Genomic DNA, 27,795 nt, shown 5'->3' with positions numbered 1-27,795 from the left:
GGTGCCTCTAATCCTGGACACAACTCAGGCCGTGGACAGCCAAACACAACGAGGGCTCTATTCTTAGCCTGGAGGGCCTCAGAGCCGGTTCTCTGGGGCACAGGGCGATGAATATGTAGTTACTGGAGCTCTTAACAAAGCAGAGTGAATAGCAGTGTTTGTCGTTGGCCCTGAATGTATACTCCTCCCTCATTGGATCTGTAGCCTTCACTGCAGCTTTTCACAGTTACATAAATATGGCCTATTTTTCCTGCGAATTAACATCTTGCTCGCTAAGTTTAGTTTTTCATGCACATACAAAACAAACCATCTGATTTTTCACACACAGCTGGAATCCTGGCTCACCCGGCAAAAGCTGTCCCTGCAAGTATAAAGCTTTCACAGTAATAACGGACGGTGGTGCTGACGGTGTCCCTCTGTGTGTGTCCCTGCGAAATCCTGGACGTTGCCTTGCAAGCACCATCTGAGGTGTCTCGTCCTCTCCTCCAGGGAAAGTCAGACCCCAGCAGTGTGGTTGTGAGGATGCGGGAGAGCCTGTCTTCCCTGGCAGGCTGCATGGTTACACTTTCCAAGGAGCGGGAGAGCTTTCATGTGTGTTCTGGGGACTGGAGGGTTGGCTGCATGCTTTGAGGCACAGAGCAGATGGTGCCTCACTCCCCAGAAGACACAAATCTGAGTATTTTTTTCCCCAAAGATGGTTTTTTCCTCCCTCAAAATGCACTGGGAGTCTGAGCTGCAGTATCTGGAGAAAAAGCAGCTCCATAAAGAGAGGATGTCGTTTAGAAATCACCCACTCGTGGGTTGTAAGGAGGCTGACTTACAACCACTGAGACTCCAAGTGGTTTTACTAGTGATATAAGTAATACAGATGTACAGGGTTGCAAAACAGATTCCTGCATATATCATTCCCTGCTTCAGCAACCTAGAAGGATCCAACTCCCCAGTGCTGCTGAGGGTCTCTCAGTGGTGGGGGATGGCCAGAAGCTTGCCTCAGTGTCAAATCTCAGCTTTTTACTCCTGTTGCAGAGGAAATAAGGAGACCTGGCTGTGGGTCCTTGCAGCAGCTCCTAAAATTATCATCCCCTGGGCCAATGGATCTGCTGCCACAGCCAAAGAGGCCTTCCATGAGTATGGTTTCATGATGAGACCTTTTCTACTCTATTCTAGGACAGTTTGCATGCGGTGACCGAAATATGGTCTGAAGGCAGAGAGACCTGAGGGAGCCATTTCCTGTAGCTGGGCATGCAGGTCCCGAAGCCAACTGAACAGGCAGGTGGTTTGGGTGCTGTGTTTTGGCTCAGCAGGACTGGGTCCTATCCTGCTCTGCTATAGGGGTGTGTGTGTGATCCTGGATGAGTCATGCAGGTGTATTATTGAATACGTACATGTATTCTCTAAGAGAGACAGACTTGGCAGCATGGTGTACTCTCAGGTTAACTGCTGCAGAGCGTATTGACTTGGAGGCTTTCTGTGCTTGTAATCCAATGCACCACACCTATTGATTTTTATTAACAGCAGCCAATGTGGCCAGAGCTCCATAAGTCTCTGAAGCCACTGAAGGAAACCCTTAAAGCAGGGAACCATGGTGAGCGGGTCACTAGGGCTTTGGGGGGGAAGGTGTAATACCTGAAGCATCTGATCTCTTTTATTGTAATCCTTCTGACCAAACTGAATGCCCAAGTGAGACCTAGCTCCTCTGAGTGTTAGGGCAGTAGGGCAGAAGAGGAAGTGGTGTAGGATCTTTCAAAGAGCTGTCAAAGGCATTAGATGCAAAGTTCTCAGTTTCCTTCAAAGGGGCCTGCACTTCTAAGTGTGTGATACTTTAGAGAAATGCACTCCAAAAACTGTGGAGTGGGAAGGTGGTGCCCCTTCTGGGGGAGGATTAGGGCTAGGTCTCTGGATCCCTAGCGTTTTATGTCTGTTGTTAGAGCAGATTAGCACAGAAAGAGTGTCAGTGACTGCAGGCAGCTCTATGCACAGCTTTCTGTGCAACATCCAAATGGGAGGTGTTGCAGCTGGAGTGCCTTTCCACACCCTCCAACACCCCAACTTGGCATGACCCAGGTAATGGGAATGCAAGGGGAGGCTGAAGTTTAAAAGATGCTTGTGCTTTGGGTATGTGCAACCCACTTTCTGGCTGTCTTGACGCAATGCTGTCTTCAGCTCTGGGTCAGGTTAGCCCTACTCCACCTCTCAGCACAGCTGAGGAGAGCTGAGGCTGGCGATTTTTTATGTTCAGAAGAAATGAGTCATCAAGGAAAAGCTGAACTTCTGTCTATCACTATAATCCTTTCCTGCTCTCTAGTATGGCCCTTTCTCTCCCAGGTAAAAGCAAACAAAGACAAAGCCCCTGGTGCCAAGGTGGTAGTTTTCCTTGCTTTGATGGTCCCTGTCCCTTTTCTCCACTGTGTCCCCCAGACAGCAACGGATGCTGGCGAGTCCTCCACGGGCAGCAGGCAGCCTGCGGCAATAATGAGAGCAAGTCAGGCAGTGCCATCCTATACAAGCCTCTGTCTGCTCTGCATGTGTGCATCTGCGAGAGCGTGCGCTCCCTCGCTCTCTCTTCTCCCCCTTCCCTCGCTTTCATAACCCCCCCCCCCTTTCTCCAGCTCTTGTTCTTTTCATGAGATGCAGGGCTAGGGAGCCAGGAAAGTGGCACATTGCTGTCGTTCCTCTAGAGATTACTGTGGCTGAGTGTTTCGCCCTTCCCGATGTACCAGGAGTGTGCAGACACTGTTACTCAGGGTCCCAACCAGCCATGTCCATCAAGCACCAAAAGCCACGTAGCCACCACTCTGCCGTCAGCTGCAAGACAGGTAAGAGCTAGGAGTGCCTTGTTACGGAGCTTCCTCGGAGGGCCTTGCTGGGTGATGAAAAGCCCTGTGGTCCCCTGGTATGATATGAGTGCCTGGGGGGGCACTCCTGCCCCAGTTCTTTGTGGGGAAGAATGGTTCTGCAGGCAAAGCGGGAGGGGAAGGGTGCTGCTTAGATGTCACCCCTGTTATTTTCATGGCTGTGCTTCTCCTGGTGCGTTAATCTTCCTGTGGCGTCTTATGAATGGTCAAAGGGACACAGACACCGTTCCTAATTAGCAGGCGGGGACAGAGAGCAGCACATTTCTTGTGTTAACCCCCAGCTTGCCCCTGGCTCGGCTGATATGAGGAGCTGGCTTAGTTCTGGGGGTGATCTGCGTTTCAGTTGGATTAGTGGTGGGCCTTTGATGCTGGGAGAAAACATTAGTTGATGCTGGTGCCTGTAGCTCTGAGATCTTCACTGTGTTTTGATTCTCCTTTACTATTATTATCATTTTTAAGTGGTGGATTGTATTTCCTTTGAATATTTGCATCAAGGTTATCTGTGACATTGTGACTAGCACCAGGGCCAAACGCTGAGGCTGAGCTAGTTAAAAATAAGACTAATTGGAGCAAAAGGAGAATGTGTTGGAGGCGAGAGAACTGCATCAAGCAACGGCTGTAGTGAGAACTTGCAGATGGCAGGAGTGTTTGCAGGTGGGGGGAGAGCTGAAGGCTAATCCAAGTGGGCTCATTTTCCTGCAGCTCTGACTAGAGGGCTGGTATCGCTCCTGGAGGTCACTGCAGTAACAAGGGACATCCCTTCATTCTGTTTGTTGGGTGGGAGCATAAACTGGTAATTTGGCATAGCTAAAAACAATACAATGGACCCATCGCACTAATGTCTTCTCCCTGGCTGCTTGTCACTGTACCTAATCCTGGACCTTAGTGGTCACGTTCCTCTGTCTGGGGAGTCCATGCATCGTCATGGCTGCACCTCAGCTCGGAGCGTAACGTCTGTGCTCTGCTTGTCCTAGCTGTGCTGCCTCAGGGCCCTGCTCTGAGGCTCCCTTGTTCCTGCAGCCCAGGGTTCTTCCAGAGCAGATCTACGGCACTGGCTCCAGGCAGGACAGGGCTGGCCTTTTGCCCACCCACCCGTCCACACGGCTCTGGAGATATTCTCCAGTTCTTAGGGCTTGACTAGTGCCAGCACTGGCAGAGCTGTGGCATGCATCTCTGTCCAGACTGGCAGGACACGTGTGATTACAGGCCAGTCTCCTAAGAGACCAGAGGTTTGTGCTGGATGGAGCGGCCATTTTTATGAAAGAAGAACTATCTGCTGGAGAAGAAGATGAGTCCATCTAGCTCATCTCATTTATGTTTTAATTAAAACTAGAGCAGCAGCCTCCAGAGATGAAAGAGACGTCCCAGCTCACCCAGGCAGTTAACTTTGTTTGTATTTCATCATACAAGTCTCCACTCAACTGCTAACATGTTTGAAGTTGAGCACGTGCTCAGGTGTTTTGCTGCAGTGGGAGTGACCTTCCAGTGCCACGTTGCATTTCTGTGTCGTGGTTAATAGCCCCAACAAATCCTTGCTGTGGGACCTGGATGCCCTGTAAGTCCAAGGCTTTGGAATAGCAGTGGTAAGAGCAAACAAGTGCAGACTTTATCCCTTGTAAATGGATTTGCGACTGCAACCCCGAGATCTCAGGACTGATTTCTAACGTTCAGTAAATGACTAGTTCACAGAGTGTCCAGTGAGAAAAATGCAGGCTGCTTACAAGCACCTTGAATGATCACTCAGCAGAAAATTAACCCTGTCTTTCAGCAAGCCTCCCTCCCTGGCCCGTGTCAAGTGTCAGATCTCAGTCAAGGTGTACAAGGGATGGAGCGTCTGTGGTAGGGAATCTTTGTGGAGTTCTGTCTGTCTGTCAGCGTGGATCAGTCGTGGGTTCCCGGCCATACGCACCGACTGCATTATAGACACTGCCATATTGACAGCGGCAGCAATGCTGAAAGCTGGGAGGACTCCAAGGCTGCACAGAGCAGCTCTGTGTCAAGTCCAATCCTTTCTGCTTCCCTGCTTCACACTTAACAGCATCCTCTCTGAATTACGTGCACACACATGCAGAGGCACCAACACACTGCTTTACTTGGAACTGCTCCTGGACATGGCAGTATGTTTCCTAAGAGAATAATTATGATATTGTAATAAGGTGCATTAAAGGGGAAACTCTTCCCCGTGATTCCTTCTTGCACTCTGCCTCTCTCTGCCTCCCACATTGCTTAGCTGTTGTTTTTCATCCTGCCTGCCTGGAGGATTTGAGGAGAGAGTTGGGAGCACCCAGGCTGGGGCCAGGAGCCATCTAACAGTTGGAGGCATCTGTTCTGCTGCAGCGATCACAACACCCGAGAGCTGCAAACATGTCCAGGAGACACTTTTATCATTGACATGGGGGAGAATTTAAATAGCTGCCATTCTCTTAAGCTAAACCAGAGACAGAATCGTGGATCACACTTTATGTAACTCATTTTTATTTTTGAACATGGTCGTTTATTTTCAAGGGGAATTCAACTCGGTGGGTGTCTCCTATCTCCTGCCCTGTCTCATTAGCACATGAGATGAGGCTTCTTTTATCAATACCTCCCATCCAGTGTATCAGCTGCATGGTTTCCTCACCTGCCCCTGAAACTTGAGCTCTCCTTGTTTCACCTCCCAGGATTTCCTGCCTACCTGGGCTGATACAGAAAAGAATTTGAGATACAAGGTGAACAGAAACCTTAACTCCTTAAAAAAAAGTTCTGTGCTACATCTGTGGGTGTTTAGTGATGGTGCTAGAGCTCCTTTTTAATAGGGGGAACTGTTCTCATGGTTCTGTGTTTCATGGGAAGACAGTCCGTAATTTGTTTTGCAGTTTAGGAACCTGTCAACATTAGTTGTAACTTCCTCTTGCCCTGACTGTCACCTCGTACTGGACCAAGTATATTTTACTGCAGACTCTCAGACGGGCAGGCAGCCTGACACAGTGACCAGGGCATTGCATATTAGGTATCTGCTAGTAAGAGTACTTTTAACTCTAACAATTTTCTTTCAGCCTTAATTGCAAACAGTGATGGAGAAAAGCAAGCTCTGGAGGCAAATTAATTACTAATTTGAATAAACTTGGTCTTGGGCCCCATATATACCAGTCTGGCTTCTGGATAAATTTCGAATGACAGTATGTCAAAGGGAGACCAAATGACACTTTGTGTCGTAAGAGGTTCCTCATGTTTTTTGCATTAAATTGAGGTCCCCCAGCACCAAAACAGAAGCTCCCTTGGGTCACAGCGGAAGATAGACTGAGGCGAAGGCTTATGGTTGAGCTGAAGGCAGGCTTCGCAATGTGCAAGTCACCGCCATTCCCTTTGGCATGACAAGGTACTGATTGAGGCAAGCCAGCACTTCAATACAAACCCTCATGCACTAGTCTCTCTGAGCAGTTCAGCTGTCTGCCCAGTTGTCCACTGGGAAGCAGTGACCACTGCAGGAGGCAGCCCTGTGTGCTTGGTATTTTGCAGTCACAGAGCCTACAGCGCTTAGCTCCTTCCAGAGGAATCACAGAGGCAACAGGGTCTCATGAAAGAAAACGTACCAAAGAATGACTTCAGCTATGGGGATGTAGCTGTCAAACATCACAATTGTCTGGAGAAGCACTTTTTTGACACTAGGGAAAAACCACTTGCTCTAGCAAGTCATGAAGAACAACCTCAAACAAGTTTCTTGCAGCACTACTGAAAAAGACACTGGCACAGAACCAGTGAAGGTCACAAAGCAACAGCAAACACAATCCCACATAAGTTCAAAACCCATGTGGCATGGATTACTGTAAATTTGACAAGACCTTGAAGTCAGAAGTGAAAAGTGGAAGCTACAGTGAGGGACTCAGCATGATGGCTAGTTAAGCATAAAATAGCGGAGTCTCAGAGAGGCAAGCAGACCCTCAAGGAAGTAAAGCAAGAGTGAGAAGATAGGGTGAAGTCTGCTTAAATGTCAAGGTGAAGGAGATTATCTAATGCTAACCACTGGGATGTCAGCTAAGCAAATAAACTAGTTAGTGAAGATGCTCTCTGATGTGCCAACCGCAAGCTGGCTAAGGTAAGGCCCGCCTTTGTCTTCGAGAAGGGTGGTAAGCTGCCAGCTGCAGGAGGAGCATCTCTGTAACTGGAGATGCAGGAGCCACACAGCTAGGGGCCAGAGCTGCCTTCCTGGGCCTCCTGGAAATCTCAGAATTAAGGGCAGCCAGAGCGGAAGGAATGCATTTCCTCCATTTTTATCCAGCAGTTGCATGGCAGTAGCTGGGACCAAGTGAAACCAGTGGTGGTATTTGGTCTGGAAGAAGTTTTTGGGTAAAAGCCACTTGAATGGCAATCAGTAGGGGCATGGACAAAATGCATGGAATAGGCAGGGAGGCAGTAAAAACAACAGGGTGAAAATAGGGTGAGGATAGTAGAGATAAGATTAATGTCCAGGCTGGCAAATTCTCTTCCACCCTGTCCAGTCACAGCCAGCAATCCCAATGCTGTGCTTATTTAGTGCTTGTGTGTTTGCTATTCGTAGGTCATGAGGAAATTGCTTTTAAATATTTCTTAAAGAGATTTAAAATTTTGGATGAGATTCAAACCTAATATCAAAATGGGTTATTTTATTAAATGCTTTTGAACAGAAGCTACAGAGTTGTCAGAAACATGAGGGCCTTTTTAGAAGGAATTTGCTATAAACCTCTTCTCCTACCTCACCAAAGCTTTCTAAAATATTACCCTCTAAAACATAATTCTCTTTATCTGCAATTTAATTACATTTCCCCTAGTGCCTGTGTCAACACAGTGAGCTTACTTTGTTCCCAAGTAGCTCAAACCTGGCCTGGGAAAGTAAAAGAAGGAAATATTAATTTTCAGAGTCCTTTGTGGGTTGCTCCAGGACATTTTTCACCCCAAGAAATGAGTGTACTAACATATTGGAGTAATAGGGACTGGAATTTCTGCCCAAACTGGTGATGGTGATGAGCTAGCAGTATGTAAAACTGAGGTAAAAGCGGGAGACACTGCTTGCTTTTTTTTTTTTTTTTTTTTATTTATCCTATCCAGAGTTAGTCAATCAGAGATTGATTTGTTTCAGACTGAAGCAAAGTCCAGAGATCTGAATAACTGACCAGAATTATTTAAACTAGAGTTTTGCTGATTGAACATTTTGTTGAGACCCCCTTTGCTTCCACTATCTGGCCCCGTGTGTGCTGGTGTGCATATGCGTGTGTGTGTGTGTGTGTGGACGTGAATGAGGTCTGTGGTATGTCCTGGAAGTATTACAAAAATACAGTATCACTTGTGACACCCTGCAATTGCCCAGAGAGAATGTGAAAGCGCAAAACGCAGTAAGACAAGAATGACATGTTTTAAGTTAAACCCTCGGTAATGTTATATTGAATTTGGCTGGGGTTTGGGGCAAGGGCTGAAGCTAACTGTTATTTAACTTGAACAAACTAGCCTGTTGTACCAGAGGCGTAAGATGAACCTCAACCTTTGACCTTGGCTGGGAGGAGATTGTATCAGTGCTTGCATTTCTTCAGCGATTGTCTTCTGATAACTAGAGACACAATTAATCCAAGTCAGGATGACCTGGGGTGTTGTGATGGGGGAACAAGAACAAGGCAAGGAATTTCCTTGCTAAGCTGTGCAGTACAGGAGAGGATCCAAGCTGAAGTGCTGGGGTCAATCCCACACTGCTACTGATCTTTGTATTTTCTTCATTTTTGTAGGACTGTCTTTCCCCAGGGATGTTGCCAAATGATAATGTGCTTTCTCAAGACATGCTTCCCATTAGTAGCACAAGGATATCAGGCCTGGCACTGTTTCAGTGGAAGCGAGGCAGGTGACTACAAGTTTTCAGAAAATAGGAAGGGGAAAGCAGTGGGAGAGAAGAGTAATGACTTGTCTAACTGCAGAGGACACTTTAACCTTTTCTGAAGATCAGAGTTAAGATACAATGGGAGCTCAGAAGAAATGGGATAAAACTGGTTGGCACAGCTTTGCAGAAGAGTCAGTGTGGCAAAAGGGTCACCAACCTTCACCGGTAGCCGGGAAGCAGAGGTCCCGCATCACACGGCCAGTGCCCAGCGAGGCTGGGGGCTGTACCCTGGTGCTAGTGTTGGAAATCCCATGGCTTGGACCCTTAGCAGGTCAGCCACCCACATAAATATCTGGTGCTTCTCTAGCCTCCAGTGATACTCGTGTATTGTGTTACTGATGGCTGAGCCAAGCCCAAAGCTGAAGGTTGTGCTGCAGCCCCATCACGGGGGTGCATGTGGAAGCCCTCCTACATCCTCTGCCAGTTCAGGACAGAGGTCTGGGTCCAGAGAGAAAAAGGAATCAGAGCCTGTATCACGGGGCGAGCAACCTAGGGAAGGTTGCAGGGAAGCTGCTGGAGGGCAGGGACCAAGCAGGGCTGCAAACATCAGGTGAGAGACAGGGAGGCAGATAAAAGGGGTTAGTCACATCACTAACTCACCAGGTGGATTTTTTTTTCTTTTATCCCATGCCCTGCAGTAAGTTGCCTCCCTTGCCTGTTAACGACTTTATTTGGCCCTGCCACCACTGGGGCTCTTTAATTAAACTCCCCAGTCCCTTCTGTCTGTAGCAACTCTCGACGATCTGTGATCTGAGGGCAGGAACCTTCCCTAAACCTCAGAGTTGTTGATGAAAATGATGCAGGCTGATGCTGTATTCTAGCGTACTGAGAATGACAACAGCGAGAGCTTTTACAGGCATTTCCCTCTGCCTGCTCCCTGCCAGTGTTTGGCAGCCGCTGTCTGTGCTGAGCCGTAGCCCATCTCGAGCGGGTAGAGGCCGGGGGATTTGTGAGCAGGTTTGCACGGAGGTGGGTGCTGAGGGATGCTGCGAAATGTGCTGATCAGGTGGGCTCTTCGGCAGTGCCACCAATGAGCTGTGTGAGCCGGCTCCGCAGCGGAGCCGAGCCCCAGCCTGCCAGCTTCGGCTGCTTTAGTGCTTGCTGGATGTGACACAGAGCTGCTCTGAGCTGTGCTGCTGCCCGGGGAGAGGTGGGGAGGGGAGGTGTGTTGAAGTGTGACTTTCACCCTGTGCAGGGGGTTGTCTCTTAAGAGACTGCTCTGCTCTCTCCCCAGAGCCTCTCTGACTACACTGTTGGCAAAGACCCACCAGGAGAGAGGACAGGTCGAAGGCAGTGAGTATCTTTTCTCTGTGTCTGTCTGTCTGCAGTGCCTCTGTGTTCAGTTTATCTGGCTTTATTGCATGCGAATGGATGATCTTAATCTCTTGAAGCCCCTTAGGTCTCTTGTGTTTTATACCTTTGGGCTGCTAATTTTTTCTCTTGGGATGGCTTCTTTATCTTTGCTCAGGTGATCTCCTGGGGTGGTTTGATAATGTCATAAGTGAAACATCCCCTCCCTTTCCTTGTCCCAAGGAGAAACCCCCAAACACATCCATGATGAGACTGGCAATTCTCCCTGACCAGGGGTCCTTTCGTAGGAGGGGGAGGTAGGATGAATGATGAAGTGTGAAGAAAAACCCTCACCAGACCCTGCTGGACTGCCTTTACTGACCTACAGATTATATTTCTAAAGTCGTCATTGACTGGCTTTATTTGCAGCCAAAGGGAGTACAGTGGGTATGTGAGCCCAGCGGTGGGACTGTCTTCACGGGAAGTGTGGGTCTCTGCATCCACGAAGTCGGACAGACTTTGGGACCATGGGGAAGTTCACTGCTGCTCGCGTGTGGTCTGGTGAGCGGGTGGGAGCACAGACGAGCAGCGAGCGGTTTTGTAACGGTTCCCCAAAGAGCAGGCTGCTAGAGGGGACTGTGAGGGACAGGGAACCCAGCAGGCGCCCAGCTCCGCTTCCTGTGGCCAGCGCAGTGCGGGCAGCGTGGCGATGGGAAAGGGGAGTAGGGGTACTGGACTCCAGGAGGTCGTGTGCTGTGGCCTCACATGTGGGTGAGGCTGTTAATGAAGAAATTTAAAGGGCCTTAAGGAATTACAAGGATTGATTTCAGTTAAAGCACAGCAAAGCAGCCGGTCAGGGTGGGGATTAAGGAGATGCACTCACTGGCATGTAGTGCAATCCCAGTTCCATTAATTTAGTTGGGAAGAGGCTTTGTGCGTTTTTAATGTAATCAGGTTTTAAAGCGGATGTCGTGTCGGGCAGCCCAAGCTTTGGGACCTACCCAGGCCCAAGGAGGATAGGGACCTGGCTTCTCTGCACACAGTCTCTTCTCTCATCGGTTTCTTTGCCTGCTGTTCAGTGTCCCCTCTGGGCAAGAGGACATGGAGGTTGTCTGGAACTTGGCCCTGTCCTGACATATAGGAAACATTTGTGCTGTGTTCACTATACAAACATCTTGGTCCTGCACTCTGTCCCATCGGCCTCCTGGCTAGTGGCCTTTGCCTTGGCTCTCTGATGTGAGATTAGTTCAACCAGCTGGCCGTGTGGCAAGGCTGACGGGGACCCTGACACCCCTATGTCCCTTCTTCCTTCCCCCCACCTTTCCAGACCGTAAATCTCCATTGTGGCTTCCCACAGGCTCCCACCAACCAGAAGAAGAGGAAATACTTTATTTAAGTTATTTTTGTGTGAATGTTTGAGCCTGTGATGGTAAAAGGACCAGCATCTGCAGACGCATGAAGTCCTCCTGTTATTTTATTTGCAGTGCCAGCTTTTCCATGATGCCTGGCCGGTAACATCAGCCATGACGTGGAGGGACAGGGAAAAGAGGTAGTTTGGTCTTCTTAGCGAGGGCAGTCCGGAGCTTTGCCTGTTGAGGAGAGACCTCCAGAGGTGTTGAATGATGAGTACGATAATGTCAACTCCTGCTGCTCTGTGGTGAGCTGTGACGCCAAAGTCAAATCACTTTAGACCTGCAGCTGGACTTAACCCACGGTCCTGGTCTTAGAAGGAAATGCTGTCTCTCCTGTATGATCATCCCTCAACTCTGAACGTCTTCTGTTGAAAAATCGACCTTCCGCTCTAGGGGGAGAGGATCAAATGGGTTGAGAACAACTGGCCCTTCTTTTTTGCAGACAATTTTTGATGTATTTTTAAGTGCCAGGACATGGAACAATAAATCCCTCCCTCCTGCACTCCTATCTTCTGCAAACAGCCCTGACTGCTGTCCAAGCCAGCCAGTTAAAGGGTTAACTATAACTGGATGCCTGAATGGCTGCCTTACTGATCCCGCGGAGGTAACTGAAAAGACATGATACATTCTTCACCCCTGCCCATCCTGTCGCCATCTACCTCATCCAGTGAGCCTTTAAGCTCACTGCAGTGTCCCCTCTTCCCTCCTGCCCTTGCCTTGCCTCTCCACTTCCCACAGACCCAGTTTCTTTTCCTTTCCTTCTCCCGTGTCCTGTCTTGGAAGTCATGACCTAGAGAGCAGTGTTCCATGAGAGACAAGCTCCATTCTTATGCCGCAGCATCTCTGTCTCCCATATACTGTGATTCCCCGCTGCAGTCCCTTGATCTCAGACATCAGAGAGAAATCTGAGCAGCATTGCGGTAATGCATGTCACACCTCTTGCTGAGAAATTTGTGAGCTTGCTAGAACAAACAGTGCAGGGAGGATAAAGGTTGGGGGCTGGGGGCATCAGGAAAGGTACCAGAAAGATCATAGTGTGAGGGTTTGAGTGGAGCGGGTCCAGCAGGGACTCAGCTAGGAAGATGACACTTTGCATGCAGTATTCTGCACTGATGTTTGAAGTTCATGTAGCATTTCATCCTGAGACCACTGGTCATGGGTCTATATTTTGAGGCTGTCCGGCAATTTGTGCCACTGAAGATTTCAAGGTTTTGTGCCTTTTAAATGCTGTGAGCTGTCAGTGCTGCACCAGGGAGACACTCATTGCATTTAATTAACATTTAATTTGCTTTAAGATTACATGAAAATGTGCAATAATAGAAACTATCTGAAGGGCGGGAGGAGAAGGGGGGAAACAGGCATGCTACAGATTGGCTCAGTGACTAGCACTGAAGTGTTCTGCAAGAATTACATATGGAAGGGAAAAATACTGTGCTTCCCTCTGCAGTCATAGAAAGTATTTGCCGTCTGTTTAGCGTTAGGGCTCAGAGAAGGGCTTCCTCCAGCTCAGAAGTGGGTCCAGCAGTTGAAAAGTGCAGACTTGGTTATTGAGTTCTCCTCCCATGACCAGGAGAGCATGGCCCCATTTGATGTTGGGGGGAATCTAGTAGAAGTGATGCCCTTAGGCTGGAGAGGCAAGTAACAGACTATGCCCCTCTTCTAGACACCATTTAAAGCCATTAACCAGCATCTACATGTTTTTGAGAGGAGACAATGCCAGTCCAGTCTAATGCATGTGCGTGTTACATTTCCCTCTTCCTTTGTGTTTCCTCTCTTTCCAAGTCCTCCCGGTCCGACTGTTATGTAATGAATGATGCTGCGTATGCATCGTCCGTCCCAGGAAGGGGCTGGCAAGGACGTGAGGGGTCTGCAGAGGAGGGAAGGCTCTGGGACTGTTTTAAAATTTAGAGGAAAAAGCAATAAAGCCATTTTCTGCATGGGTAAACCTGTCATGAAAGAGACAATTCTAGTCTGCTTATGTAACCCTGAGTCTACAGAACCCATCCAGGATCCCAGCTGGGCTATCATGGCTTTGCAGCTGAGGCTCATGTGTGCAGGTGCCTTGCTCCCTCTCCTCTTCCTCCAGCCCCTTCCTGTTCTCATGCACTGGTGTTTGTGCTGTTCTGATGCTACTGGATCACAGTGACTGAGTTCTGGTGTTGTGGCCCTTTGCTATCCTCACACCCCTCCCCAGAGTAGAGCTTTCCAAGAAACCATCCCAAAGAGCAGCCTTTCAAACCTTGTTGCCAGTCAGACCAGTTGAACAACTGGTCTGGGTGAGCTTTTAGCTGCTCTGGGGCTGTGTCCATCCTTAGTGTCTGCTTAGCATTGGAGATGTTTCAGGGTCCCTGCCGCAGAAGAGGGAACCAGAGACACAGGTTTGATTAGGTGCAGAGCCACTGAGGTCTTTTTTTGTGACTCTGGCTAGATTTGTAATCATCTTCTTTGGTTTTCCCCTGCTCACACCCCTGCTCCCCCACATCGACCACAGGAACAGAGGGATGAGGACTCGCCTGGGCTGCCTGTCTCACAAATCAGACTCATATAATGATTTCACAGCTATTCTTCCGGACAAGCCCAACCGGGCTTTGAAGTGAGTATAGCTGCAGCATCCCACCCCATCCCCGTTTCTGTCCTTCCCCTCCCTGCCCACCTACCCCCTCTACTTCTATTATCTTCCTTTTATTGTACTTTGTATAGGCTTTGAACCCCAATTCTTGTAGCCACGAGGAAGGAGGAAAACAGAACAAAGCAGATATAGCAGCAGCTCTCTTAGAAAATACCCAGACCATTAATATTCATCCCTGATAGAAGACTTGCATACTGTCTGCACTGCTGTACATGGGACATGTCTGCACGTGTTTGAGGACAGTTACCCGTCTATAATAGAAAATCAAAGTCTGAGCAGTTGACTCTGTGTAAGAGGTGACCGGCAATTTCAGGTCATAGCCCTCCTTAGCTAAGTCTTATTATTAAACACTACCAATATGTCCTATATTCATTCACACAACACTTAGGGAATATACTTTAGACATCCAGAGTCCTGATTTAAGATGAGGTGGATGGATTCATTTGATCACGGGTTGCTGCTTACATCTGAGCTAAAGATCTAAACTTTCCCTTAAAGTCAGGAGAGAGAAATAAACACTTCTGCAGGGGTGGGTTTCATTTCACTTAACTTTTGACATTTACAGTGTAAATGTCTGTGTCTGAACTCATTCCCTGGGATGCTGTTTAGAATCAATGAAGAAAAATTGGCCTCTTTTAGGGTGATTCATCTGGCCTATTTTATCTGCCTACTTGAGGATGAGGTGAACAGAGCCCTTTGTATCTCCTTACTGACTCTAAAGGGAGCCCAGGGTGACTTGCTCACCTGGAGACCTCTATGCTGTAGACATCCAAAGTTAGATGAGAAGAACTCCAGTCTTGGTATCCCTGTCAAACAGCCCCAGAGGGGACTGGCAGCTGTGTGTAGTCTGCAGTTTGTTTGTCTCTTCCTTTCTTTCAGAAGATTATCAACAGAAGAGGCTACAAGATGGGCGGATTCTTTTGATGTCCTTTTGTCCCACAAATGTGAGTAGAGATGAAATTCTACCTTTTATTCCCCATAGCCCAAATAGGGATCATAGATAGGGCAAGCAAAGCATGCACTCCAGAGCACAAGAGAGTCCCTTGGGACCCTCCATCATTGCTTACTCCCCACTGGGCAGCGGAGACGGTAATTTGCAGGAAGGTGTTGTCCTCTGGTTAGAAGGTGAGGAGAGAGCTTCCGTGGGTTCCCTTACGAGCCTTGCTCTTGACTTGCAGCTGATAAGTTGTATGAAGTCATGCTCTGGCCTTCTCCAAATCCTGTGGATGCACTGGATGCCTTGCTGCTGGTCAGAGGTTCTCCTAACTGTTCTGCGATGCCAAGGCTGTATCCGTGTGTACCTTACCTTGGCAGGTGCCCCTGGGTTTAGTCTTTTCCCAGAGCAAATGGCAGGCTCTCTGCTTGCTAAAGCTGCCTGCGTTTCGTGACACCAGCTTGTTTCTCAAGCCCTTTCCCTCCAGCTGCTCTTCTGAGCTGCCGTGCAATTGCGTGCTGCTACAGGGCAACAGTACACTGTAGGAAGCGGAGGAGGGTTTCCCCTGGGACACCGTTCATGCCACTCGTCACTCCACTGAAGTTATGCTGATGGGCATTAGTATTTTAGCTTCACATTTGGAAAGGTTAGGTAAATTAAAAAAAAAAAAAGAAAAAAAAGAAAATATTCCCCTTCCTATCAATGTGATCCTCTTGCAAAATGTTCTGGTTCAAGCTAACACAGCAGCTGAAATTCTCAAAGCCATCTAGTGAATCTGGCAGACTGTTCCTGTTAATTTTAGTGGAATATCTGGTGGGTAGTTCAGTAACCTTGAACAACTTGCTCTGTAGCAGTCCTCACCAGAGAAACCATGCATGGTAGCACTTAGCAGGATATAATTTACAGTTGCCAATGCAAACCTGAAAGTTTCACATCCAGAAACCCAATGCAAACATATAATCAACACACTTTATTCCACTCAATGGATCAGTTCTGTTAGAAAATATTATTTTGCTTTGCTAACATATTCATGCTGAGAAATTATAAACAAGATAGCACAGCTCACAGTATAGATTCATTAATGTATTTCTATTAGAGAATAAAACAGGAACGAGTCAAGGTTGAGGAGATGTCAGTGTGGGCGGTGAACTATTTTATTGCAGTAAGGAGCTGACTGACTTTCTTACCAGTTCAGGTTTTTCTGTACTTATTTTAAAATATAAGTGTTGAATTATATTATTATTTTAAATAAAATGTGATTTTCCTGGATTTCTACTGAAATGACAACAGTTTTGGCAGGGAATTAACTGACAACTTTAAACAGGCTGGCTGTCCTAGGCAGAAAAAGCAAGGTATAATTTTAGCAGCAGTATTTTGTTGAGATCATTGCTCTTGCAACCAGTTTAAAAACAAAATTTCAGAGTACAGTTAAGAGGGAACATTTCTTTTGTCAAAATTCAAAACGAGAAGGGAAAAATGCACCAAAGTCACTAGGGTGCCTGAGGGATGGGAAGTGGAAGTAGACAAGGCATTCACATCAGTGTTACAGTTCTCCCTCTGAACCTGAGCCGCTATTCCTCCACCAGTGTAAAAGTCAAAATTTTCCGTAATAGGTACAGATTGTAGCAAAAGTGCTTCAGTTATAAAAGCCAGTGAGGTTGCACATCTAGGTACTGAAACCATACAGATTGTTCCTCTTCAGCTGACTGCTGTGAATGATATATCAAACCTTAGTACAATTGCTTCATTCAACAGCCACCACAAGAATATTTGTTTTATTAATAAATTAGCCCTATAGAGTGATAGGTGAAATATCAATATTTTTCTTGTCTCTAGAAAGGGAAGTAATTCTGATAACTCTCTGGCACGTGATGAAAAATACTCAGTTCCTAATAGCAACAGAGATGATTTTTAGAATTTAAATTAATCTTTTTTAACAGCAGTCATGGTGACATTATCTGGTGAACAGTGACAAAAACTTGTTGTTTAATAAACCACTTTCTGAAGGAATACATCACCTCTGCTCTGCACCTGAAGTTTCTGGAATTGCTAGTTTGACAGTCAAAGCCTGCATTTGGTTATGATGATGCACATACAAACAGCTCTGTTCAAACAGACGGTTTTATTTAATTGGTTTAAAGGACATAAGAGCATATATATCATCATGTTATGTATACTTGCATCCAAAATACAGAGGAGTTGCAAAAGACATGTTATGAAAGCAGAACAAAACATATCTGTGTTTCTTGCTATTAGAAACATGTGCTAACGAATGTGTACTTATGTTAGGCAGGTAAAGGGGCCTTGTGCCTTATCTGACCAAAATTTCAGAGTAAGAAAAGCAGTGCCTGGCCTGCCTTCACCTGCCTGTAGTGAAAACTGCCAGCTAATATCCTATATCTAGGACAGGATAGAACAGTATCAGTGTAACTTCTCTATGACCGTGCAGGTGAACAATATTAGGCAGGGAAAATTTCAATTCATGCTTGGGGGCACAGGCTAAGCACCAGCTGGGCTTAGGGAGAATTTCCCCTGTGGCTGATAACATTAGCAGGTAGAGCGTTTCTACTTGACACATCTGTCATAAACTCCTCCTTCACTAGATGGACAGTTTTCATCTATTTTTGGAAGGGAGATTGCTATGCTGATTTCAGGGAGTTAAGAATCTGGCACAGTCTGTCACAGTCAATGTTACAGTGGGTTTTTTTTCCCCTTCCATCAATCCATTATTTGGAAAAAACAAAGTGCACAAGTAGGACTCAGGAGCTGGGTATGGTAGCCGAAAATGGGGCAATCCGTGTGCAGAATACTGCAAGGGACTGGACAGATGCGAAAGAGAGCTCCAAGGAGCAAGAAGGTGAATCAGAGTTTCCTAAAAGATTCTCTGAAGTGCCAAGGTGTGCAGGCTGCTCTTGTACATGGAGGTTCACACCGCTGCGATACTCTTTGAGAAAGACAAACAACTTTTACTCTTCCAGTTCTTATTTTCATGAGTTTCCCAAAGGACTCCAAATGGAGGTGATCTGATCAGGTACTATGCATTGTATGTACTCTGCGGACAGTGTTAACTTCCTCATTTTTGTTAAATATTCCTATGATCCTGTTGCTTTAATAAATGAACTTTATAGTAAAGTTTGATCCTGACATGCTACTTGGTAGCATCTTGAGTGGAGTATTGAAAAACCCTGGGTTTTGAAGCAGCTTTATGTCTCCAGGGATTCTCAGGCTGGGCAGTGCTTTTCTGTATAAAGAGAGTGGTCTAATTCAATTTTTTTAGAATCCAGAGAAGTCTCCTGTGCAGCAGGCGCCTTTCTTTCGTACTGGCACTGGGATTTCAGCATCCCTCAGTCTGACCCTGCTAGAGTAACTGAGGTCAAATTGTAGGATGCAGTTCAGCTCAGCTTCATTGATGGTCTCAGATGAGCAGGTCAGTGCAATGCAATTGTCTTTGCTTTTGCTAATGGGTGAAACAAATCAACTCAAAACCATAGGGTCAGCCAGTCAGTCCCAGTTCTGCAGCAGGATCTTGGCTGAAGCTGACTGAGACACTCGTTTCAGCACAGCGCAGCAGTATTCCCTGGGGTCAGGGCTTCTGAGCATGGCAGGCAGCAGGAGAAAGGAGTTTGATCCCACTTCACAGCAGAGAATTGAGAAAGCAAGAGACAGGATTGTGTGTAGCATGCTTTCTTGGGTGGTCAGGGAGCAAAAGAAGTGGTTTTAACATGCTAGATTTTGGCATCTTTTCCCATTTTGTGCCAGCGTGGATTAGCAGTGGCTCCCAGGGAACTGGAGCTCAGTGTGGTCTGCAGAGTGTGTTCACATGCATGTGAGTAACAGAGGAGTAATCTCCCGCTCTGTACCCGTGCCCAGGAGGTGCAGTCTGGTCAGCCAGATGGAGATTCCTTTTGACAGGCTGCTAGAGGGAAATACAGGCAATGGCATGTCTCATTCTGCATCCCTCGCGGGGCTGGACACATGGCTTGTCATTTGTCCAAAATCCAGCAGGACAGTCTGTCCTCAGCCCTTAGTCAGTTTTCAGTGAAGCATCAGATGTGGAAAACCTTTGCGCTGAATTTCCGTTTTCGTCTCGAGGGTTATTTTTCCCCTTCACCGTCCTTTGCAATCTCTGTACTCTTCCGCCCAAATTTTATTGTCCTCCTCCTCTCTCTGTTGTCTACACACTGCTCATCTTCCCACACAGCACAGGAATATCCCATCCTACTCCCGATTCTTTCTAAGCCAGAACAGCATTAGCATTAGCATTGTGCTAGTGACAGGCAGCTAACATTCACCAAAGCAATGCTAAGCAGCAGTGAGAGCATATCCGTATGCTCTACAGAGCATTGTGACCTTGTCTCTTCAGCCCTGGACCCAACATGCTCCATACAGCTAATCCGTTCATCTACTAGCCACAAGGAGTCTATCTTTATTTCCTACATAAAGTGCTGATTGCCCTGATAGCGTGAAATGTATGCATTAAATAAATGTTTGTTGATAGCTTTCTCATTCTGACATTGGCTAGGTGCTTGGTTATTAAACTGTCTGTCTGAATGATTTAAACTAATCTCAGACCTTCCTTGTTTGGCTGAGGTCTGTCTTAGTTAAAACCTTTGTTGCACTTGCCAGTTAAGTCCCTTCTTCCACAACCTTTCTTGCTGTAAAGGATTAACTCTCCCTGTCCTAAATGACAGCATTTGAACTGGATGTCAGAAACATCTGAATCCTGATCCTTCTGTAGTCACTGATCTGCTTGACAGTTTATAAAACACAAATTCTAGTATTTGTCTTATTCACAGGTGAGCTGTAGGGTTATATCTGTACAGTGCACTGCAAGATGTTGTGATGGGGTTATCTAGAAATACTTGTACAATCCTTCGCAACAGTCCTCTCGTGCATTCACTTGGTCTGTTTGAATGGACAGCAGAGCATGGTCCTTTTGAGGCTTTACTTACATGGCAAAAGTAAAAGGCAAATATCTCCTGCTCCTCTAACAGGTTGTGATGTTCCCACTCAGTAGAAGGGCTCTATTTTTTTGCCTTCCTCTTATCTGGTCCGTCAGTAGTGATTTACTCCTCTGGCTTCAAGCAAGGCTCATGACTCTCTGGCATCAAATTCCTGATTAAGTGACTGATAGCTTTCTTAAAGGCCATGCATCTAAAGCAGTACATCTCTGTTTTCTTGAATGGTCATGCCTTTAGGCTATGTATTTTGGGGATATCCTATGCTGCCACATCTGAAGACTTCTAGTCCTGCTTTTCATTTCTGTGCTTTCTCTGTAACACATTCCTTTGGAATCACACTTCTCGGATGCTCCATGTATCTTCCAAGATGTTTCAGGAGGTTGACACAGTAGGCAATGTCTTCTGTTCATATCGCATTGCAACCCAGTGCTGGTTGCCCCGTGTTGCAAAAAAGCTGTCCTTTTGGGTGAGGTGAACTTTGAAACGCCGATCCTGATCATTCATGCTTGATGCTTCCTTGATAGCCTTCGTGTGTACAAGGAGATTAAAATCAACATGCAGGTCAAATTCCAGCTCAGGTGCTGGCAGTCCTTGCACCTACCTGCCCTCCTGACCTTTCAATTGGATTTGTCATTGTCACGATAAACTGATGGGCAGCACAGCAGTGTGGCACTGATTTAATGCCACGCGGTCATCTGGTCTCCCTTCTCTGAGGTTGAACTCCGGCTGCCCAGGCACAGCTGTAAATGCTGGCAAGCAGTCAAAGGATAAAGGTGCATCTGCAGAGTGCAGGACAGCCTCGAGTTGAAAATGACCTCTTGTGTGTCCCAAGCCTTCTCTGCAAGGTCTTCTCAGATCTGTGCCGATCACTTCCAGCCCCCAAAGGCCGTGAGGAGGGCAGGACAGGAATGTATAAAGTAGTGGATCACAGCCAAATACTATTTATCTATCCTCTATCTAAACTTACTTCAAAATAAAAAGCAGCTGATTGATGTGAGAGCAGGAGGCAGATCATGTGGAGACCTCCTGGCCTCAGCTGCTGTGACCGCTCTGGGCTGCTCTCTGGGGCAGGGCTGAAGCAAAGGCCTTTCTCACCTCATCAGTCATGAAGAAGTCCATTTCTTCTAGCAGATATTATTTTTTGTAGATACTATATTTGCCATGCAGAGCTGCTATTTCTGGTAAGTGTTCCTCTGTCAGTGCTGGGGCTCTGGGGCTGTCACAGAGGAAAGGGGAGAAAAAGGTCAGGACAGAGAAGGGGAGGCAAGACTTCTGCAGGGACATGCAGCAGCGATTTTATGGTCGTAATAGTGTATTTGAATGCTGGAGTATGTAACGTCAAACATCCTAGGAGCTGATGATATATAAAATGGCACACGTCTTCGGGAATCACTGTTTTTTCACTTTCATACTTTTTTCCTTCTGAAATCTGTCAGTCCACCATTATGTCCCTCCTTTTCCTTCCCGTAAAGACTCCTGGGTCTGTTCTCAAGTCCTCCCCTTGCTTCCATGCAGGCCCTGTGAATTTGATAGGCATTAAATAGTGGAGGGGACACAGGTTTTGCAATATCTTTGTATCTCCTGGATTTCAGGAAGTGGAGCAGACCTAAAGTATTCCTCTATTCCACCGTATTTATGCACCCATGGAGATGCTCAAAACAGCCAGGGACAGCATGCTCCTGATAGGTACTCTGCTCCTGGAGGTGCCTTTGGTCCTCTCTGCTCTGTAGGCTTGTGCAGGGCTTAAAGCCCCAGTCTTGAATGTACAGTTTGCACTGTTAACTGCTCTGCAGTGCTCATGGAGAAGCCCTGGCTTTGCCCTGCCCACAGTAGCAGTCAGAAACCCTGATCATCCCTTCTACGGGTGCATTAATTAAGAAGTGTTAGGATCAGCTGGTGTGACACAGCTCGCTCTTGTTCTCCTGGGGCTGGCAGGAAGAAGCAAGTGTAGCTGAGGCAGGGGCATGCCCATTTCAGTTACTGGCTGCTGTACCGCATCAGCTCTTTGCAATGCAATGTGTTGATGAGCAGTTAGCATGGCAGAGCCCATCAGTGAACTGAATCTGTGAAGGAAGGTTGAGAAACCTAAATGGGAGTGTTTTAGCTCATCAGTTGGTCCCACCTGGCCTAATACCTTTTCTGCCTTTCCCTTTGAAAATTTGGACTGATGGACATCTCCACTGACTTATGCCCAGAAACAGGATTGTCAGTTGCTGTTCCTGTACGTGGGGCAATTTCTCCATCCTGAGGCTCAAGATCTAGAGCTAAAAAATATGCTAATGTCCTAAAATATCATCAGAATCAAAAGAGGAGCAGGAATAAGATCAGGACACGGAGTGAAGAAGATACATATCTTATACGTGTGGGGGTGGCTATACATGCACACACTGCCAGCAGGCACAGTCCCCAGTGGTTACTCCTGTGCTTTTCGATGGCATCGTTAGTGTTTCTTCCTTTCAAGGACTGCTGGAGTCTGAGCAGCTGTATCGGTGGCCGAACTTTGTGTTGGCTGCACAGGGGCAGAGCAGAAAATCCCTCAGTTCGCTCTCCTGTCTGCTGGTGGCAGTAACAGAGGCCTGGGGAGGAGGAAGAGATCCCTGGCAGGCTAGAGCAAGCATTAGCTTTTCTCTGTATATTCTCCTGGCATCCAAACCATGGTGCAGGGATTTCCTGAGCTAGGTGTTGCATCTGGACCACCACGTTCAAAAGCTGCATGCAGATCTGTCCGCTGTGAATGTGCGATAGCCCCCTTGCAGCGTTGCAGGAGGAATTTAAGTCCTACCAACCCTCCTCAGCCTCTGTCCATCTCTGCTGCACGCGTGTGTGCACACACACACACACACACACACACATGCACACGCTTGCTCCTCTCATCTTTTCAGTGTGAGTGGCCTTGCTGAGTGCATTCCCAATTCCATAAGTATTTTTAGAGACTAACTTGGAAATAGCTAATGCTGACTCAGGAGGTTTCCATGTCATGAGCTACAAATACTCAGACCATATACAAAAAGAAAAAGGAAAAGTTAGAAACATGTTACTGGTAATAAGTTAAGAGCTAATTTCATCCTTATGGTAAGAGAGGGAGAAAGGGCATGTGTAAAACCTTCAGCTATGTTAACTCTGCTTGTCCATTCAGGGAAAGGAAATAAAAAACAATAGCTGTGTCCGTAAATATGCCTAGGCAGAGGTTTAGGAACACACAGATTTCCTAGCAATTTTTTCCATATTTCTAATCTGCCCTGGCTGACTCAGATTACATTACTGAAATGTCACAATTGCTAAGCATTAACAAGTGATAAGAAGACTTTTACCACTAACTAGACAAGTAGTAATTATGCTGTGTCCTTTCCCTCTCCCGTTTATTGTAGCTGTAACGGTTAGACTCTCTAAGATCCTTCCTGTATATAAATAAGAACTAAAATTATGTCACAAGGCAATAAAGCAAAGCTACAGAAAGCTTAAGAGACAAGTCTACAGATGCTATGTTTTATCAAAGTTTTCTCTTAATGACAAATGGGATATTACAAAGTGGGGCATTAACAAGCACAAGATGGTGTGGCAAAGAGAACATATTATTGAAGCTTGGCATTTTCAAGAGGAACTTTTCAAAGGTTAGATAAGCCAATCCCAAAGAAGCCTTTTCCTATGTTAGCTGGCAAAAGACTCACTGTTTTTAAAAACAACAGCAATAGCGCCTCTCCATTGGCTTCATGGCAGCTCACAAGACTCCAGCTGATATAACTGTGCAAGTTAAGGACAAGTCCTGGGATTGCAGACTGTGCTATATCTATTGCAGAGCTTGTGAAAAGGATCAAATGGCCTTTAGCAGGCAGAGCGGGATGGAGGGATATCTATTAAACAGACTGCTTCCTGCCCTCTCTGTCCTCCCCCTGTAACTCCCAGTGTCTCCCTTGCAGATGGGCTGGCTGCTTTCCGTGCTTTCCTGAAAACGGAGTTCAGCGAGGAGAACCTGGAGTTCTGGCTTGCCTGTGAGGACTTCAAGAAGACCCGGTCAGCGGCCAAACTGGCATCCAAGGCCCAGCGAATCTTTGAGGAGTTCATTGATGTGCAGGCTCCTCGAGAGGTTGGTAGGCAAACGCCCCAGGGAAGCAGACCATCCTTCTGGTGCAGGGAACAAGCTCATCTCCCCCCAGCTGGGACCTAGGGGTGGGGTGTGTGTGTGGTGGCTCTTTCTTCCCTCCCAGAGGTGATGGTGAGAAGCCAGTAAGGAGGAGAACGCTTCCTGTTACAGGAATGCCAGTCCTGTCTGCTGCAGCTGTCTCTGCTTGCAGTGACTCATCCTCTAGTTAGGGCAACTACTTTGACGATACTTAGTTAGTCATAGCCAGTGAGTTCACTGGCGACTGCAGCCTACATCTCCGAACCTCCACCAGCTTCGTAGAAGTATTTCAGCTTGATCCTCTCATCTACTATCAATCCCCAAGCAGGCTACTGGGCTCATTTCTCACAGGACATTTTGTATAAGAACATCCCACGAATGACTAACTTGTTGACTCTCCAGGGAAGGGTGTTTATCTGCTGACTAACACTAAACTCAATTAGACCTCCTAAAAGATGCAAGCAATAACTCAGAGCTGAACAAAAAGTGCAGTCACAACTTGAAGCCTGGAATCTTTAAGTCCTCTTTAAAGCACTGACAGGCTGATGTTATTGTCAGATCCTGCGTCGTGATGTCGAGTTGCGTTACTACATTAATAACGCAACCAGGAGGGCGCCCGGTGGCTCTCCGCTGTACACCCACTCTCCTGCAGTGATTGCCCAGCTAGATAGCATGGGTGCTTATCACGATACAGGTGCCTGTGAGGGGATCCCTGTAAGAGGACTGTCTTTACTGTATGTTTGAACTAGCGAGGCTTCTGCAGGGCCAGCGCAAGTACCCAGATTTACACCTGCTGTTGTGGGTATCTCGGGTCATAGCTTGATCCCCAGAGCCCTTAGTGCCCCTCTCCCTGTTGTTGTTTGTGAATGCGGGGTGAGATTTTCAGAACTGCAGGACAGATTCTGGCCTGGATTGGAAATGTGAGTGCAAGTTGGATGGGGTCTTTCCTAAAATTGGGTCCTATTGTCATAATTTTTGCATGCTAGAATATGAAATGACCTGTAAGTGATACAGAAAGCTAATCTATATTGCTGTCATCTGAGTTAAGGCAAACAGCTTTACTTTCTAGACTTCTTTAAATTTGGACGCTGGGATAATAATGACAATAACATCCTTTCAGCCAGGTTTTAAACAATAGCCCTAACAAATGCTAGCTTTTTGCTAGAGAAGGAAAACAGGAAAATTCATGGTGTTGGCTTTGCAAACAAACTGCTAGTCATAACATGAGGCCTGTTTATTTTTTAATGTCTCTGCATAAGTTATTGTAACATGAAGCTGTTGTGGGAAAAATCAAACAATTTATTTTATACCAACATAGTTTAAAAACATTTAATAAGAATTTATTTATAGTTTAAACACAGCTAAAAGTTCATTCATCCTTAAATTGGGCATGTATTGAAGAAAAAAAGAATAGCTGAATCTTGGACAATGGGAGAAAGGTATGTTATGGCAGACTTAGCATTTCTAGATTTGCTACATAAATTCATGCTAGGAGCCTGCATAAAAGTAACTTGATTTCAGGAGCGCGCTCAGACCAGTATAAATCTAGTTCAACTTTTGCAAATTTGGGCCAGGATTTATAACTCTGGATCACTAGGACCACAGAGTTTGGGGCACTGCTTTACACGTGGATGAGGATAGGCGGCACTTGGTTGTTCTGTTGTTTTTACAGCCATAGCTGAGATGAAACATGCTATTTGAAGCAGATAAGCCAGTTACTCAGTGCCAAACTCTCTTCTGCTGCTTTCCCTAGGTGAACATAGACTTCCAGACACGGGAGCTGACAAGAAGAAATGTGCAGGAGCCCTCTCTCTCTTGCTTTGACCAAGCCCAGGGGAAGGTGCACAGCCTGATGGAGAAAGACTCTTATCCCAGGTTCCTGAGATCCAAAATTTACACAGACCTGCTGTCTCAAACCCAGAGGAGGCTCAGTTAGAGCAGTGATGGGGCCCTCAGAAACCATGTGCTTCCCACAACAGCAAAAGCTCATGTCTAAATGTGAAACTTCACTGGTGTTAAAAGCAGTGGGAATAAGAAGAGAGGGAGGAGTGGAGAAGTGTGTTTCCAGAGTGTGATCCAAATGCGGTATTAGGACTCTCTGTTTGAGTTTCTGTGCTTTTTTTGGTTAGTGGTAGCACCTTGCAGTTGTTGCCTCTCTCTGGCCCAAAAGCATATCCTTTGTAGTCACTGGGTCATCTTTTGCGAAGGCAGATTTACATAAAAATTACTACTTTGGTTTATGTGTTAATAATGCCACTCTACCCCTCCATCTCACTGGCTCTCACCTATCCCCTGTATTTGGAGGGGCCTTAAGGGCAGTTCTGAAACTTGTGTAGCTGAGTATGATCTGAAGCACTGACACTCACCCTTGATGCTGGGGTCTGGATCCTGGACTGTGAGGAGGAAGAGAAGGGAGGCAGAGAGAAGGCAAAGGCAGATGATTCATGCTGCTTCCCAGGGTGGAGACCATCAGGGGACTCAGCTCACCTTTCCATTTTGGTTGCACACCTTATGATACCAGCTGCCACCCTCTCACAGCCCCTCCACACCTCTGACATGCTTATCTTCCAGAGATGGAGATTAAATGTTACTTTTGTATGACTGTCAAAGAGCTAAGTTTTTCTCTTGAGAAGGTAATCCCCAAAGCTCTTACTAGACCTAGTCAAGCAAGTCTTCTGGTACAAAAGATTGTTTTTCATTAACATTATTTATTTGTACTGTAGTTCAGCTTCAGGACCCCACATAGTTTCAAGCTTCGGTGTGCTAGGCACTGTACCAAAACCTAACACAAAGAGGCTCCTGGCCACCAAAGACATTACCAGGCTCAGTGGCTTCTCGAGAAGAAACTGCCAGCTATCAGGAAAGAGCCAAGAGAAGGAATGTCCTATCTGTCCTGTGCTGAGATGTAAGAAGAACATAAGACCTGTCTGCTATGTCAGATACCATTTTTCATATAGTACCTGACCAGCACATGGCAGGGAGAGGTAACATGAAAATCACGATTATATTTTTGTTATTTACTGGTTATTGACTGTTGTTGTTACCTACCGATTGCCCACTGTGTATTCAATACCGTGTAAAGAAATACTGAAGACAAAGACCTTGCTGCATGGCGCTTGCTTAAAAACAGGACACAGAGAAGCATGCAGCGGGCAGGATGGGAGTCCGGGTGTGAAGTGGTATGCGAAGCATATGTTGGCCCTATTCCCGTAGCCTGGATAACTTGGCTGCAGGAGAAGACTGTGTGCAGATGTCAGTTGTGTAGCAGCACCTCTCTGCTATGCAACAATACTTACTGTTTGAAGGTCCAATTTCTATGGCATTGCTTTTCCAGCTTATCAGCTGCCAGATTCTTGCCCTGTTTTCTAGAGGAGAAACAGATAGCCTATACATGAATTTAAGCCTACAGACCGGAGGTCTATTTTCTTAGTTTTATGAAGTCCTGGGAAATGATCCCATGGATTTTTTCCTTCTCTCCTCTCAATCATCTATGGTTCACAGGCTGTAAACCACTGCTGTAGTTTAGAATGGTGGGTTTGGTACACTGGAAAGCTGGTGATAAAGTTCCAATGTATTGTGGTGTAAACTGGGTAGACTGGATTCTAAAACTAAACATAACGACAAAATACAAAAAGCCTGCTTGGGTATTAAAAGCTACTGTCCACACATTAGATAGGAAAAGGTTTTGAGGCCTGTTGTAAAGGTACTGTGTA

General features: G+C 46.5%; 1 protein-coding gene across 1 annotated transcript; it reads left to right on the top strand.

Annotated features, from left to right (window-relative positions):
- Positions 1-2,652: 2,652 nt before the first annotated feature.
- RGS8 (regulator of G protein signaling 8) lies at positions 2,653-27,180 on the top strand. The gene is made up of 6 exons (XM_064515656.1): positions 2,653-2,816; positions 9,971-10,029; positions 13,930-14,031; positions 14,947-15,011; positions 23,880-24,046; positions 25,836-27,180. Exons 1-6 carry the CDS (start codon positions 2,712-2,714, stop codon positions 26,016-26,018), a joined length of 681 nt encoding a protein of 226 aa, XP_064371726.1. The 5' UTR covers positions 2,653-2,711; the 3' UTR covers positions 26,019-27,180.
- The last annotated feature ends 615 nt before the right edge of the window (positions 27,181-27,795 follow it).

Source organism: Dromaius novaehollandiae, chromosome 8 (genome assembly GCF_036370855.1).
Source record: "Dromaius novaehollandiae isolate bDroNov1 chromosome 8, bDroNov1.hap1, whole genome shotgun sequence".
In the NCBI taxonomy this organism is placed as follows: domain Eukaryota; kingdom Metazoa; phylum Chordata; class Aves; order Casuariiformes; family Dromaiidae; genus Dromaius; species Dromaius novaehollandiae.
This window is presented reverse-complemented; position numbering and strand designations above follow the sequence as displayed.